At 41.0% G+C, this 17537-nt stretch overlaps 1 protein-coding gene across 2 annotated transcripts in view; it reads left to right on the forward strand.

The window, feature by feature from the left end:
• ARFGEF3 (ARFGEF family member 3) overlaps positions 1-17537 on the forward strand; it is a 128570-nt gene that overhangs the window by 31920 nt on the left and 79113 nt on the right. For both annotated transcript variants that reach the window (XM_070417769.1, XM_070417770.1), the window contains exons 3-5: positions 530-611; positions 3522-3653; positions 15877-15945. In XM_070417769.1, coding sequence (XP_070273870.1) covers positions 530-611; positions 3522-3653; positions 15877-15945 — 283 coding nt within the window. The remainder of the gene's footprint in view (positions 1-529; positions 612-3521; positions 3654-15876; positions 15946-17537) is intronic.

Below are 17537 nucleotides of genomic sequence, written 5' to 3' on the forward strand. Positions count from 1 at the left end.
AAATTTTAAAAATTACAAATGATTACTGAACACTTTGACTTGGAGAGAAATTGACAAGTTAATAGAATTTTAATTTATATTGATGAAGCAAGTTAATGGTGGTGGTGCAGTCACTTCCTGGGTGAGGGAGAAGAATGAGCAAGTCATAGAAATCTGTATCAATGGTGCTTTCTAGAGTTGTTCATCCAGGTGTACTGGTACCAGCTATTTAAGAAAGAGCAAGGCCTGTTCATGGACTAGTGAGAGCCCCATCCGGTAATATTGATGCACCAAAACAGTTGTTTGAGAGTCCATGTGTTTGCTCTTCCTGGAGCCATACTAGGAAGGCAAGCTGCTGCTATGCTATAATTGCTGTACAGCGTTTTGTCCTGTTTTGTTTTGCTTTTTAAGCCCATGTGTATTTTCATGGTTGGTTATAGTTTTTGTATGTGTGTGTGGCAGCATTTGAGGGATGGGGTGTCCATAAGGCTCCTAACACTTGACTGCCAACTTTGCTGGGCTCACATGTCCTTATTTGTATGTTTGCCAGGGAGAAATGCCTCCTGCCTCTCCAGTTGGCTTTGGAATCCAAGAATGTGAAGCTGGCCCAACATGCCTTGGCAGGAATACAGGTATGGCTCGCACTGAGTGCATTGGGGACGGCAGAAATTGACAGGCCGCATTGGCATGGAAAGAGCAAATAGTTAATATTTTAAATACTAGCTGTTTAAAGACCCAGACAGACTTTTGATTGAACTAGGTAATAACCAGAGAGGACAACAAGATTTTTAAAAATATTTGTCAACATTTCTTTGTATACAACATTATCTTATTGAGCCTTTGTCCTCACACACTGATTCATGAGGACTCAACTAAGCCACACAAAAGTGAACTTTTTAAATTTATTTTTTGTTAATCCTCTCCAGAGGATGTTTTTCATTGATTTTTTTTTTATTTGTTATTTTTTTTTAGATAAAGTAGAAGGGAGGGGGAGAGGCAGAAAGAGAGGAACACATCAATTGATTGCCTCCCACCACACACCCCCCGACTGGGGCTGGGCATCGAGCCTGCAACCGAGGTACATGCCCTTGACCGGAATTGAACCTACAATCATTCAGTCTGCAGGCTGACACTCTATCCACTGAGTAAAACCGGGTAGGGCCAAAAGTGAAATATATTATGTGATGTCCAACTTTTAGGAGAATAAGGGATCCCAAGAGAGACACCCCAGGTTCCGTATCAACTCAAATCTTGTATACACTCAATGTCTGTGGTTCTGTGGATGAAAATTGATGGTAAACCTGACACATTTTGTTTTGTTTCCTACTCTACAGTTAGGTTGGCAAATGGGATAATGTGTCTTGTTTTCAGAGTAAGATTGAGAAGAAGAAAAAAATTTGGTCTAATAGGAAAAGTTAGATTGAGAACATTTCCTTCTCTGAGCATTTGTTCATTTGTGTTTTACACATTACATAATAGAGCCGTTGCAAGAGTGCAAGAGAGATGGCTATATAAATGCACTGACTTTTTAAGTGGTTTGGTTTCTAAGTGACAAGCACTGTGAAGTTCAAGCCTGCGGGGGTTTATTCAGCAGGGCCATGGATCAGCAGCGTTTGTAGGACGTCTTTTCACATCCGTATGTACAATTTCATTGTTAGCTCTCTAAGTTCAAAGAGGTCCCTAATACCTTTTCTTACTCTCTCCCCCACTGGATTAGATAAAGTGTGTTTTATTATATAACAGCATTAGACATTTTTAAACATCATCCATAATGTTATTTAAAACTTTGCTCTTCTTCCAGGTAATTGGGCCAACCATAAAAATGAATGGAAGGTTGTTTTAACCTGCCACTGGTGTTTCTTTTTCTCAAGTATTGTATAGATTTTCCATTTAATTACTATTTTCTTAACCCTCCAACACTCTAAGTTAGGGGACTATGATTTCAAGGGTTTACTTAATTATGATAACATCAGTGACCTGGTGGGCAATGAGCTTTCTCTTACCATTCCTTGTTACCTCCGATTAACTTCAGGCAATATTTTGGGGGGCTTCCCAGTCTTTATCACTGTAGTTAATAAGAGGTTCGTATATTAACTTTAACTCTGGGCTGCCCTGTGTGCACTAGGTTATAGTGAAAAATCTCTTTTGAGATAATACAGGCAAAAATGTCAGAGAGTTCTGGGAAGAAGGTTCACCATCCTTGTTCTAATCTGATCGGCATTCAGCTAAAAGAGGGAGTCATTGCTCTGGACAATCAGAAGCCAAAAGCTCTAACAGTAATGACTCTATACTGAATTGGCCAAGGGCAGATAGAACAGGGATTAATAGAAAGTCCTTAACTGGGTCTCATAGACCCACCGCCCCAGGACAGAATGGGGGAAAACAGCTTACTTTCAGTCCTTGTGAATTAGGGATTCTCATTCACAAGTGTGAGTCAGCACAGATTATGCCATGATTTACAGCTAATTTGATCTGAGAATGTGATTAAAGCTATGAATTACCATTTGTTTGTTTGGCAATAAACACATTTAATTATTTTACATAACTAGAATTCTAGAGATGGGCCGTTCTAGGTTTGGTGCACCAGCTCAATGGTGCCACCAAAGACCTCATTTCTTTCCTTTATTTTTCTCTGCCATCTTTTTATTTTTTATTTTTAAAAGGCTTTATTATTAGAGCAGTTTTTGATTTACAATAAAATTGCGAGGAAGGTTCAGGGAATGCCATGTACCTCTGTCTTACACATGCATAGCCTTCCCATTGTCAACACCACTCACCAACATGATTCATGATTCTTTTTTTTTTTTTAACTGAGGAGGAGCCTACATTGACACACCATATTGATCCACAGTCCACAGTTTACCTTATGGTGCACTACCCTTCATGTCAGACCTCTCATGAGATCCTACATTCACACTGGAGGCCACATGTTAAGCCTGAGAGCACCTGTGAAACTATGCCATTGAAGGCGCCCGAGGAGGGTTAGTATGGAGGAGAAAAGACTTAGGTGGACGTCACACCTGATTTCGGATACTTCACAAGCCTAATCCGTGTGAATCTGGGGAAGGATAAGTGAGCAGAAGCTGTAGGCAGTTGGGTTTGGGGATAGTTCACAGTCGTAAGTGAAAAAGTAAACATCTGAGAAAAGGAACTTGTTGTCTACAGGACTCCCTTCCTGTGAACAAGCTCCATTCAGAAAGAGTGTGTGTGTGTGCACGGCTGTTGTGAGGGTTGATTTCCCTTGGCACAGGCATGCTCCACCCCATCACCCAAATAACCTTTGTGCCCACCATGTTAGAATTTCACTTGGTGAAATATATAATGATTTATCTAATAGCAGGAAGAAGACTTTGCCAAAAAACTTCACCAAAGGTTTGATGTGTTGTTTTCTTTGCAATGGCATCTGGAGCAGGAGTTCTTTCCTAATGGCCTCCAGCTTCATGCCTCCTAAGAAGAATTATCCTCCGTACACACTAAGCTACAACAGAGTAAGGCAGCAGGAAAGAGCCTATCTGTGATCACTGCCTTGTGCCTCTTTACAGAAGCTTCTGTCAGAAGAGAGGTTTGTATCCATGGAAACAGACTCCGATGAGAAGCAGCTGCTTAATCAGATCCTGAACGCTGTGAAAGTGACGCCGTCCCTCCACGAAGACCTGCAGGTGGAAGTGATGAAGGTTGGTTTGATGTGGCTACCAGTCTGCGTCATTGGCACAGAAACAAACTCTGACTCCCACCCCCAGTCCCCCAGCTCTTATTGTTTTCTGGGAAATGCCTCTGCATATTGGTCATGCTAGCTCACCCTTTGCTTGGAATAATATATGGTTATTATCCTTGCTTATGGTCCCCCGGAGTAACCTTAATTATTGAACAGAAAGGACAACTAAGTGAAAAGGTATGATTTCAATACATCTGTAAGATTTTTGGCCCACTCATTCATGTCAAATGTTAGAAAATGTATTTATCACTTTTTGAGAGCATGTATGTGAGCAGTTCTAGCTTGGGACAGATCCGATCATTCAGGGTATCCTGCCTGCCTGTCTATGTTAAAACAAAGCAGAGTTCTAATGCTGTTTCAACATTCACTAAGGTCTTAGAATAGTCAGTTTTTAGGGGAAGAAGACCATAATTTGGAACCATATCAGAAGCACATCTTTTTTCCCCATGCTCAAATTATGTGACCTTAATCTCCCACATTCCAGCTATCATCTCTAGTGGGGGGGTGGAGGGGTGGTTGACATCTCTCCCCTTTCCCTTCCTTGAAAATCACCATGATTGGGAGCCCCTTACACTGACTCTGCAGTATGTCAGATCCTGGGAGTGAAGAGTGAGTTGGGCAGGAAAGGATGGAAATCTTTCCCAGAAGAGCGCCTCGGTCAGAGTAACAGCTGGAACCAACAGACTGGCTTTCAGTAATGTCTCTGCCCATTCTCTCCCTAGAGGAATGCTTAAGAATAGCTGGTGGCGTAGAATGGTTGATTTCTTCCTGGAAGTGCACTGAGGGATTTTTATCTTGGATAAGAGATTCACTTCTCTGGGCTTTAGTTTCTCTACTCAGAAAAGAAAGGCTTGGTTTCAGTCATGGCTTTTTCTTAATGCCCTGGGATTCACCCTAACCCTGTTGGTGGGTGGTTTAGTGTAGTGATTAATGAAAAGCTCAGACTCCAAAGCCAGCCTATCTAGGTTTGAATCCTCATTCATTTCCTAGCAGATTCATTTCCTTGGACAGATTCCTTAACCACTCTGGCTTGATCTTCTCATCTGTAAAATGGGGTAATAGTAGCGCCTGCCCAATAGGATTGTTGTGAGGATTAAGTAGAGTGATATTTGTAAAGAACTCAGCACAGTATCTGGCATAAAGCAAATGCTTTCAAAATGTTCAATATTACCACTACTCTTCCTACTTTTACCTACTGCTACAGCTACCTACTGCTGCTGAGTCAGAATCTTAGTGGTGGGTCTAAGAATAGTCCTGTACACAGTAAACATTGAGAAACTCTGAGCTGGATGGCCTTGAGGAGCTTATTTGTCTTTAACTCTCTTTGCTTCTGGAATATACAGGTTTTTCCTGTCCTTTGACATATGTTTGTCAGTTGTGCAATCATAGGAACTGAAGCATAACCACCTCTAGATTTGTTTTACTTCTCTACTACCCCCTTGGCCACTATTGGGGGAGAAACAAGGCCAGCTGCCATGTTTAATTGCTTTTACTACGTCCAAGTCTAGTCTGCTGAGTCCTTCATCTACTATTAAGTCTCGGAGTACTGGAGGCTGAGCTCTGGTGTCATACTGATAGACACGCCTCACAGATTTCATATTATCTGGAAATTCTCCTAGGCATATAGCTTTTGGTAGAGTACAGACATATGTATTAAAAATTAAAATGAGAAAGTACCTGTTTTTGTAGGAGCTGTGGAGAAGCAGGATGCTTCATGGTCACGTCCACAGTAACACCTGTTTTGAAAACCTGTACTTGCTTTAAAAAATAACAGTTCAGCAGTGCCTTCTGCCAGCTTTGCTGAGTACAGGAGTTGACACATGTTAACTCTCCTGGAAATCCTGGAGAGCCATCTAAATGGACTTTTTAATGACATCACAATAGACCGTGGTACTTGTAATTAATGTCTGGAAAGAAATCAGACATTGTCAGAAAAGAAAAACAATAATCTGGGCTGCCATTCTTCACAAGTAGATTTCCAAAATGCATAGAAAGATAAGGGCTTTTGTTGCATGCTATTATTTTTAGCTAGTTCAACATTAGAATTGGGAAAAATGTATTTTTTATTTAACTATAGCTGGTACACAATACTATGTTAGTTATCTTAGTTTCAGGTGTACAACATAGCTTTGCCCCTTGTTAGGTAGACATTTTTATACCCTGCAAGGTGATCTCCCCACTAATCCTAGTACTCATCTGTCACTGTGCAATCTAATTACCATATTATTGACTATATTCCCTTTCACCTTTTTCACCCATTTCCCCACTCCCTTCCCTATGGCAACCATCAGTTAGGTCTATGTTTCTATGAGTCTGTTTCTATTTTGTTTTATTTTTTGTTTATTTTGATTCCATATATAAGTAAAATCATACAGTATTTGTCTTTATCTGTCTGATTTATTTCACTTGGCATAATACACTCTGGGTCCATCCATGTTGTTGCAAATGGCAAGATTTCATTCTTTTTTTCTGGCTGTGTAATATTCTATTGTGTGTGTATATATACCACATCTTGATCCATTCGTCTATCAGTGGACACCTACGTTGCTTCCATATCTTGGCTGTTGTAAATAATGCTGCAGTGAACACAGGAGTGCATAGATCTTTTCAAATTAGTGTTTTCATTATCTTTGGATAAATACTCAAAAGTGGAATTGCTGGGTCAGATAATAGATCTGTTGGGACGTTCTCCCCCTTCTTTCTGATGGATAACCTTTAGTGAGGTTATTACTGATACAGCTGGCTGAGTCTTCAAAGACTACAGGGAATTACGGCTGGCCTTCTGCCTCTGTAAGCGTGTCAGAGATGAGAGCATGCTATCTGGGAAGGGCAGGCCAGCTTTGTAGATAAGGCAAGATGTGATATGGAATACTGAGAAAGCATTTGATGAATGTTTTGTTATTGGACATCTTATTTTATGTGCTTCTTTGGGTAATAGAAATGAATATTGGTGGAAGGCTTTACACTTTTCAAAGGAGAAATGACAGGAGCTGATTATTTAGCATTTATTATGCATCAGAAATTCTGCTAAGTACTTGACATTCATACTCAGATCACACACCTAGTTAAATGATGGAGCCAGTACTTGAACTGTAATTCAGCCTGAGGTCAAGCCTTTGTTCTTAAAGAGTGGGTTACATTGCCTTCTTACTCTATCTGCAAGACATTTTAAAGTTGATTGAATAGAAAAGTTATGTCACAGACTAACAAGGGGCAAAGCTAGAGTCACTTGAATTCCTGTGTGTTTTCTGTACCCTTCCATGACATTATAACATTGTATTTATTTACTAGTTCAATTAGCTAGATTCAAATATGAAGAAAGGATCATAGTAATTTTCCCACCAAAGTAGCTGATGGTTCTGTTTGTGTGTGTGTGTGTGTGTGTGTGTGTGAGTTGGGGGGAGGAGAGGGGACGGGGGAGGGGAGGGGGGAGGAGAGGAGAGGAGAGGGGGGGAAGGGAGAGGAGGGGAGGGGAGAGGAGAGGAGAGGAGAGGAGAGGAGAGGCGAGGAGAGGAGAGGAGAAATTGATATTATAAGTTAGGGGAAGGGAAAGAAAATGTCATTTACCATTGACATGTTTTCATATTGTGTACCAAAGCCAACCAGATGTCTACAGAAAATATAAAGGTGAATGATTCATGGCGAAAAAGCTTACTATCTGTAGAACTGGTAGACCTAAGCTTTCGGTTGTCCATGTAGAACTCTGGTCTTACAGTGGAGAGGAGAGAGTACTTTTAAATTATGTACCAGCTTTGCAGTCCATGCCTTGGCCTGGGAGTAAAAAAGAGGCCAAATGGAAGGAACATTTCTACATCCCTTCTCAATAATATTTTAATGGCAGAGTCTCATATTTTGGCCTTTTAACTCTGGGCATTTGGTCTTCTAGAGTGTCTTAGGGGAGGAATGATCATGAGCCAAGTTTGAGGGTGAAAAATGACTAAATTGTCTTGCCTTCTCATAACAAGGAGAAATCCATTCTTAGTCTAACGCTAAGTCTATTGAGACACGTTAAAGATTTGCAGCAATCTCTAGTATTAAGGAACAATCCAGTGTTTGATGAAAAATGTTTAATTTCGAATGTGCAATTGTTAGAGGTTGATCTGTCATGATTACAAACACATTTCTTTGGTTAATGCAGAAGTATCTAAAATAGGTGGTTTTGCTAAGAAAATGGTTCCCCAACAGCCCTCCCTCTTCCTGCTCCAAAAATTGAAGATAGTTTTTTCTACTTCGTATACACATTGATAAAATTCATACTATTCCCCCCAAGCTTCTCTACCCCTTAGTGTGACTGCATTAGACAGATAATAAAAATATATGGAAAAGAAGAAAATATTGAAAACTTAGAAATGTGGTTTTCCTTTAAGTAATTTATGCATTACTTTTTGAGATAAAGGTATTTTCACATTATCTATTCTTTTATTTTTTATTCACCACCATTTCCAAGTGCCATGCCACTTGAATATATTTGAGAATAATTCTAAGTGTTTTAAAACTTTACACCCATGGTGTTTGTTAAGCAAGCAGAGGCTCCTATATTTACTGGGAATGTGTTAGAGTTCCTAGTAGAGTGGGGAAGATCCTCAATTTTTTTCAATCCTATTGTCAATAAATATCTATTGCTTCCTCTGTGCTAGGCAGGGACGATCCCATGGCAATGAAAATGAAACTGAAATGAAACAAAAACAGTCTTTGTCTGAAGGCCAGTGATAAAGAAATCAATGAAATGCATAAATACACATAAACTGTGATAAATACAATGAATGGACAATCTAGGAAAACTAAAAGTGTATTTATAGTAAGTTCTGAGGGTGGGCAGATTAGAAGAACAGAGAAGTCTCTTCTTAAGAGGTAATATTTAAAGCAAATAGATCTAAAGTATTAGAAAGAATCAAGCAAGAAGATTGGGATTGGAGAAAGTGAAGAAAGAATTACTGTATTAGTTAGAATTTATTTCCTCGGAAACAAGGCAGAAGTTTATTTTTCTCTTGCATAAATTTAGGTTAGTATTGGCTGAACCACATTATCAGAGATGTTTGTTTCTTGGATTTTGTTTCCCCACCTCATTGTCCATGATGGCCCCCCATCCTCAGTCATCAGATCCACATTCTAGCCAACTGGCAGAAGGAAGGATAGGCAGGACACTTCTGCTCACATCCCATTGGCCAGACTTGGTCACATGACAACACTCGGTTGTAAGGAAGGCTAGGAAGTGTAGTCTTTACTTTGGGCAGCATGTGCCCAGAGTTCTAAACTTCAAAAAGAAGAGGATAGTGCAGAGAGAGAACTGGCAGTCTGCCACAATCACTTATCACATGAGAATCGCAGTCTGGTTTATTTTTCCCCAGCAAGAGGCAGCTGACACATCTCCTCTGCCATCTCCTGCCCTTTTTTTTTACTAAACTTTCCTCAGTAGAAAAGAATTATAATGCATTCAGTGAGGTGTGAGGTTAGCTGAGACCTAGTGGACTACAGTGGCCTATTCAGGGGGAATGTCACAATATAATCTCTCCAACTAGTTAGTCCTAAACTCTTGATTCAGGCATGACTACAGAATCTCACTAGGTACTAAGTGAAAACTAATTACATACTGTCAGTATTGTTTGTGTCTCTTTGGTGCCTGGCAGAGCATCTGGCATATGGCTTACTAGTTGCTTGTTACTTCAGTTACTGACTAATGGAGAGGAGAAGGAAACACATGTGACAGTTTTCAGTGGCCACCAGGATAAAAGGAAACAGAAAACTCAAGTTGTGATTATAGATAAATATCTGTGCGAGTTCAAAACTGAGAAAGAACAACATGGATTTGGACTTTAGAATTGAAGTAACCTCAAACATCATCAGATCCTTCTTTTTATAGGAAAATTGAAGTTGGAATGGTTCAGTTACTTGGTGGGACTTACACAGTTGTTGGTAGCAGAATTGCTTTTTCAACCATTTAAATATTTCTGGAGAGGTTTTGTGGCAACCCTAGGAGTTGATCTGGTCTTTCGATGTGTGGTATTGGATAGGTGAAGAAGAAAACTTTCTAGACTTGTGTTTGAGTTAACTGCAAGGTCAGTGTGAGTAATATGGCTTCTGAAAAATAATGAAACGTAATGAGAAAGAAGAAATGTCCTACAGTCTAGATAGGAATTAACTGAGACACCTTTACGTGGACAAGTGTGTCTGCAAGAGTAGCAGAATGGCATAATGTAACTGTCCTAACAATCATTACACTCTGTCATTTTAGAATTTCTTGTTACTTTTTCTGCTTTTCAAAATATTTGGTAGCAGAGTGGTAAAAACAGAGCTTCTGGAGCTAGAATGCTTGGTGAACATAGGAAAGTTTTTTAATTTATCTGTGCCTTAATGTTCTAAGCTGTGAAATGTGAATGATAATGATGTATACCTCCTAGAGAAAGACAGGTGGTGTCTCAGTATTCAGGGCGTGTCACTGAATTTTCTGCTTCAGTTTCTGCTGAATTTGACCAAGTAAAAAAAAGAACCAGAATGTTTCTAAAGAGAAGGAATTATGGGATTACTTTCCATTTGAGGAAGTTTCCAGCCAATATATATGAGGGACCAGAAGGAGATATGCATTAAGTAGCAAAGCTAAGGTATCAGCCAGAACTAGAGCTGGGGTCTGAAGTGCACCTGGCACTGAGGATTTCAAGTCTGCTCTCTCCTTGTTCCAGGAAAGAAAGGGCCTTCTGTGGGCTGGACTCTGATTCTTAGATACCCTTTTGAGCTCTGGTTGGATTAGATTATTTTGTTTGGTTTGACTTACAAATATCATTTGGTATTTGGAAAAATGAAACTACAATCACCTCAAGAAGCACTCATATATAAATAAAAATTACTTTAATAGTTTAAGAAAGAGGAAAAGAAGAATTCCTTGCTCTTTCAGTGTGCCCTCATGTCCTCAGTGTGCCTTTGGATAGGTTATCTCCCCCAGATCAACTTGCTTCTTGACTATTTCCCCAAGTTTAATTTGTTAATTTTATGTTACAACATATTAAATTAAGACTTTCATGAAAAGATAAAAACAGCATTACAACTGGTGTGCTATGTGTTGGACCCTGATACGCTTTCCCAGAATACAGTATATTTTTCCAATCATAATGCTCATAGCAACTTATTATAACTCCTTGTCTTATGACTGTCTTCAAAACCAGATATTAGCCCTGCAAGATCAGGAATCAGGTGTCTTTTTTGTTCACTGTATGCCCAACATCTCGTGCTGGATCTGCCCCCTGGTAACACCTCAATAAATATTTGTCGCATAAATGAAGGAGAGCCCGAGGAATGCAGCACACAGGTAGATATAAAGTAGACATGCAGTGGCCGTCTCTGGAAAATGGTCCTTTAGCCGCAAGGAGGTCTTTGAAACATAAATCTTAGGCAAGTTACCATTTACTATGTTAAGTGCCAGAGACAGGTTCAGAGCAGAACAGATGTCAGGCAGGGAGAATGTTCCGTAAGTCTCATGGGAGATGCCCTCTGGGGAGCAGAGCTGGTTTTCTCACTCTCCGGAGCGAGGTCCTGCCAGATGGCTGTACATCTGAAAGGAGGCTTACTAAATTCCGGTTGCCCTCACCAGGTCACCTGACACTTCAGTACGTGATTGCAAAATGGCCTTTAGCCACTTATACCACCTGGATGTGACGTTCAGATTCCCAGGACAGTTTTCTTCTATACAGCTGGGCTGTCTTATCACATTGTCTACACATTTTCCGATAATGATTAAGCACCTAGGTGCGCAATCTCACTGACCACTGACACTCTCGGAGGTTGATTCTCCTGTGGACGGTGCATAGGAGGGATTGAGCCTGGGCCAGGACTCACCATGCCTCCCAGGGCCAGGCAAGGTGCTGTAAACAGGTGGGCATCAGAAAGTCAGACCTTACCACTAGGAAACTTATGAATCTGATGGGGGTGAAGAGGACACACAGATTTAAGTTATATCTAAACGGCCCCAAATAAATTCTGTAGAAAAAAGCCTTTTACATTTTCTGCCAGTTCTGTGATTGTCACATCTGTAGCGGTATTGCCTGTATTAAGCATTTTGAACAAGGGATATCACTGTTCTTCAAAATATGTTACTTTATTAATATCTAATATCAAGCTTTGGGAATGGAGGAAGCAGGAGAGATTTTAGCAGACTGATCAGACATGAGGGAGTATGTGGGGAGAACAGTGTAGGATGATACCCAGGTTTTAAATACGGAGATGTTTGCCTTCTACGTTGGGAAGTCCCTGCATCCCTTTGCCAAATGCACCATATCCATTGGAATGACTGCAATCTGTCTTTAACTTCACTGACATCTTATTAAGTGTCTGCTTCATCACTTCAATTTCCCATTTGTCTTAGTACAATTAGTTTAGCCTGACCAACCCTAAAATAATACATGCAGACGTTTAACATAGGGCATTTAAATTGAAGTACAATAAGGTTCCAGCCTACTTTCTAGCATCATCTCTAGCCTCTACCTTCATACTTCAAAGCCCTTACTCATGGCATTTCCTCTGCTTGGTACACATCTCTCTCCCTTTTCTCTCCTGCATCAGTGCTTTGCTCATATGTCATCTCATCTGCAAAGTCTCTCTTCTCCAGTTATGATGTCTTCTAACCTTCAGAGTTAATATATACAGTAGTCCCCACCACCACGTGTATGTGGGAGATACGTGTCAAGGCCCTGGTGGATGCCTGAAACCTTGGATAGTACCGAGCCCTCTATATGCTATGTTTCTTTCCTATACATGAATACCTTTTCACTTAAATGAAGCATTTTACGGCCTCTCTTTGGCATCTCTGAATTGCCAGATCCTTTTCACTTGTGCCAGTTCTTAAAATAGATCAGCTTTACTTTCTCCTTCCCAGGCTATTTTCTTTTTAAAATCCGGGGTTTCTGTACACATTTTAAATTGCAGAGTTGATTGGGAATTTTGTAGCCTTTGTAATGATTTTTTCCCCTTTTCATGGAAGACTGAGCCTTTCTTTATTTAAATTCTCACCCAAGGATATTTTATCATTGATTTTTAGAGAGAGAGGAAGGGAGAGTAGGAGGTATGGGGGGAGAGAGAGAGAGAGAGAGAGAGACATCAATATGAGAGAGACACATTGATTAGTTGCCTCCCACACACATGCTTCCAGACCAGGGCCAGGGATTAACCTACAACCCAGGTATGTGCCCTTGACTGGAATTGAACCCACGACCTTTGGTGCACAGGCCAGTGCTGTAACCACTGACTCACACCAGCCAGGGCTTAAGCCTTTTTTTCCTATCCTCTTAGATCATTTATAGTGGCTGTGCCATCCAGCTAGATTGCAAGATGCTGCCTATCTATCACTCAAGTTCCTGCTGTTCAGTGATAATGTAGTCAGTATGCTTTCGTGACCCCATGAGGGCTGTATTTTTAATGGAGTTGCCCTCGATATTTAGATGTTCCTGTTTTTCTCGAGGCCAACATGCTCAGAATGTGAATTTAAAAATTTTGCCCTCTCACAATGCAGTGGAAGTCAGACACTTTAAATTAATTTGCTGTGGCTCTAAGTTTCCTTTCACTCAGTCTGTGTTTTAATTTGGTGAATTAATGCTTGCTAGGCACTGGGCATAGCAACTGTTTCTCCACTTAGCACTTTTTGGGTGAGTCAGTTCTGTCTGCCTCATCATCCTTGCTAGACACTGGTGTCCTTTATATATCTTGTGAGCCCCGGGGGACCAGGGCACTGTCAGAGCCATAATTAAAACCTGCTGTGCTGCCAACACAACAGACTGTGTGCGAGCTTAAGGAGCTGGCTTCCTCACTGTGCTCACTTCCCCTTCGTTATTGTCTGTTGTGCTTAGCTTTTGCGTATGGCTCAGTGAGTCTTTTGGTATTGGTGGCTAGGCATCAGGTGGGGAAAGCCTTTCTTCAAAGATGTTTTGAATAAAACCAGCAATGGGTGGGTACAGGGAGCCTGTCTGCTGCAGACTCCGGCTGCAAGGCCTCCCTGTGCCTTCCGTGGCTTCCCTGGGGCAGAGGGAGTTGAGCTTCCCCTGTTCCCATGAGACTCGTGATTACCAAATCCCGCCACCAGCACCCTTCCTGAAGACTCTCAAAGGCACCGCTCCCACTGCCGCCAGAACGCAGCTCTTGCTCACAGAGAGCTGGGGTGGGTTTTTGAACATTTCTTTTCAGACCTACTTTTGTATGAATGTACACAGGATGGAAGGCAGAATGTCGGTCGTCAGTCCTGTAAGAAACTATACGTGGGGTAAACAGGTTTCATAAATGTCCAGTTGTCAGTCTTTATCATGAATACCTAAAAAACCAAGGCCCAGGTGGACCAGTACTCACCTTCACAAACCACCACCTCCACCAGCCATCCATTTTCTCATACCTTCCTTCCCACCTGCTGTAAACATGAGGGGGAGGGGGACACAAGAAAAGGAAGCTGTGCAAAGTAGCAGAAAGCTAAAGTAGGAAAGCATCATATGAGAAAGCCTGAGGGCCTTTCGGGTGCTCAATGGATGTAATAGTCTAATGGGAAGATCATAAATAAGTAAATGCATCATTCATACATGAGACTGGTACGTGCTCTGAAGTAAATGAGCGGAGGTGTCACAGAGGTTGAATTGAGACCTGAAAGAACCAACTACATGAGTGACATGAGGAACAAGAATAGGAGGAGTCAAGGACAGGAGGGTTTCAGGCAAAGGGACACCCAATACAGAGGTATTAGATGTGTCCTCTCCCCAGGCCAGATAGATCCTGGTGACTGCTGCCTACAGCTTTTTTGCACACCAAACACCAACCCCCCGCAAAGGTAGCCCTTATATTAAAGAAAGCCTCTTTCCATGAGGCCATAAAGCAGTTGCTCCATTATCCCTCTATTCCAGCCGGCATAGCATTGAGATGATTTTTATCAGGAGTCGACGCTTGGGTATCAGGCATCTTAAGGATTAAAAGACTGAGGAGCAGACCCACAATGAACTTATCTAACCTTGTGACTAAAATTGGAAAAAATCCCCTTTTCCTTTTTAAATTTCACACATAATTGCTTTCTCCGAAGGAGTGACTGCATCTAGGACTGGACTGGCTGGTGACTCAGAATGAGAGCTTAGGAAAGGCCTTGTCCCATCTGACAATCGTACTTTGGGTGTGCTGCTGAGGTGTATATGCTGTATAAGGTGACTGTGCTAGGCTTCAGTGCTCTTCCATGAATTGGGCAACATTCTCAGGAGGCTGCTACTGACAGGACCAGGTGCAAGCAGGGCCCAGCTGTTGTGTTTGGGAGCAAGGAGCAGACACCAGCACTTTTATGTCTGAGGCTACCAGCTAGCAAAGTTGCAGCATTAGGAGCCAAATGGACAGGGGAGAGCCTGGCGTCTTATCTCCAAAATTAGAAGCAATTCTTAAAATGCCACAGGCTTTTATTGATCTGTTCCCTAATAGCTCTACAAGTAGAGAGTGAGATTTTTAATGGTTGCTAAAGATCTTGCAAATGTCATCGACTCGCTGTCTATATATCTTGGAGAATAAGGGGAATGTGGGACTAATAAATAAATCCCAGGCAGCATTCTGAGGGAAATTGCAGGAGTGAAGAGGAAAGAATTTCTAATCCCATATGGATTTGGGAGGAGGACAGGAGCAGGAAAGTTGAGTGATGCTTGGATCTAGGAAAAAGTAGAGACAGTATTGCCAAGGGGTTTAGGGCATCGAGTCAGATTACTTGGGTTCAAATCTCAGCTCCACAACTTGTTACCTGGGTGATCTTGGGCATCTTATTCAATTGTTCTGAGCATCAGTTTCCTTATCAGTAAAATAAAGACAATCATAATGATAATTACTAAAAAAGCAATCTAGATCTTATACACACAGTGCCTAGCACTAAGCCTGGCCATTTAGTTTCCTTATCAGATATTGGTAGACTTCCTGGAGTTGTTGAGGAATGCCTTTTCTGGCTTGCCTTGCAGTGGTCCTTCCCCGAGGGTGAGGGTAGCATCCTTTACTTTTTAAAGTGTTCATCTCTATTTTATTGGACAATGTGCGGCCACCAATTAGAGAACAGTGAGTGAAATAGCAACACATTCGATAAAGCAAAGAACAAAGGAGTCATCAAGAGGACTGCACAAAAGCCATATGGAATAAAAATCACTTTCTAGGTTTTTAACCCCCTCTCTCTTCCTTCCTCCCCCACTTCCTGGTTGGTAAAGGTTTTACTCTGCATAACCTACACCCCGACATTTGACCTGAACGGGAGTGCAGTGCTGAAGATCGCGGAGGTGAGTGCCCGCTGCTGCCCCCGCCCTCGGCTGCTGCTTATGCTGCTTACATTTGTGCTGCTTGCTCACAGCTGCTTCACCCCAGCTGGCATCCATACCGGGGTAGAGCGGAGCCCAGCAGTGGGGCGAGGCCTTCTCTGGTCATGACCCTGGGGAATTTCCACTAAGGGTTGGATCTGTGAGAAGTGGGCTCGGTGGTCCATCATCCTAAGTCATGGTGCTTTGCATGCTTTGGTTTGCTTGAGTCTGTAACCATAGAAATAACAGTACTGGTTCTCCCCACCTTACCTCACTCAGACTGCATTCTTAGTCTGTTTTTCCTAAGCTCAATAAAAAAGCATTTGAGTTTTCTTCAAATGTTTTTTAAGAAACCAGGTATTTGATTTAGAGAGATGTTTATTGATTAAATTCCATTCCTGTCTCCTAATCCCCGATGAGTGTATTTGTAGCTGTCGCTGGAAAGCCTTCTCTTTTCTGTCTGTATTGATCTGTGCTGTAGCCTGGAGCAATCAGTACCTCCCAACGCAAGTGTGTCCTACAGAAAACTTGGCTTTGTGACTGTCTGGCATAAACCTTTGGTTTTTGGAGACCTCATCATTCCAGAGCTGTACTTTAATACTCTTAGAATAATTTTCTTTCCATTTCTTGAAAAGAGTATCTTCAGGATTTGCATGTTTTGACAAGCATGCACCTTCAGACCTTAATGAGGCATTGATATTCTGAATTCTTAAATTACGGAGAAAAAGAAAGCCTATTAGTGCTCATGGGTTTTTGTTTTTACAATAATGATTACCATTTATTGGGTATACCAGGTAGATGCTAAACACTTTGGGCATGTTTTCTTTTTTTCATCATTTTTCTCATCATTATTGAGGTATAGTTGACAAATAAATGTATATATTTAAGCTGTACAACTCGGTGTTTTGATATATGTATATATTGTGTAATAATCACTACAATCAATTAATTAACATACCCATCACCTCACGTAGGTAACATTGTCATGGGTAGTATTTATATTGGCTGATTCATGGGCTTTTACAGTATTGGGTGCCATTAAAGGGTGAAAATTAAGAGAAAATTATTTTGAGCACACAGGACATTTTTGTGAGTCTATCAAAATAAAAAGAAGCAGATAATTAGCTGACTTCTCACTACAATATAAATCGGTTCTCAAATGTGTATTTATATTGTTGGAAAGAACACTTTTCTTTCACACATTTATATGTTTTACTCCATACAGGTAAAGAAAGAGAATAGCTGTCAGTATTTTTTTAATGAATTTTGAGAGTTACCTGTGAGTGCTCATTATTGGCAGGTTCATTTTTTTCTATTGTGGTAAGAACACTTAGGATGAGATCTGCCCTCTTAACATAATCTTAAGTGTACAATACAGTAATGTGAACTATAAGCACAATGATCTAGAGCAGATCTCCACAACTTATTCATCTTCTATAACTGAAACTTTATACCCATTGAATAGTACTTCCTCAGTATTTCTCCCTCCTTCAGGCCCTTGGCAAGAACGACTACTCTGTTTTTCAGAATTTGACTATTTTAGATTCCCCATTACTTTTATTTTATTTATTTTG

This window comes from Myotis yumanensis, unplaced genomic scaffold (assembly GCF_028538775.1).
Source record: "Myotis yumanensis isolate MYYU_CA2020_CCGP unplaced genomic scaffold, mMyoYum1.0.hap1 SCAF_6, whole genome shotgun sequence".
Lineage (NCBI taxonomy): Eukaryota > Metazoa > Chordata > Mammalia > Chiroptera > Vespertilionidae > Myotis > Myotis yumanensis.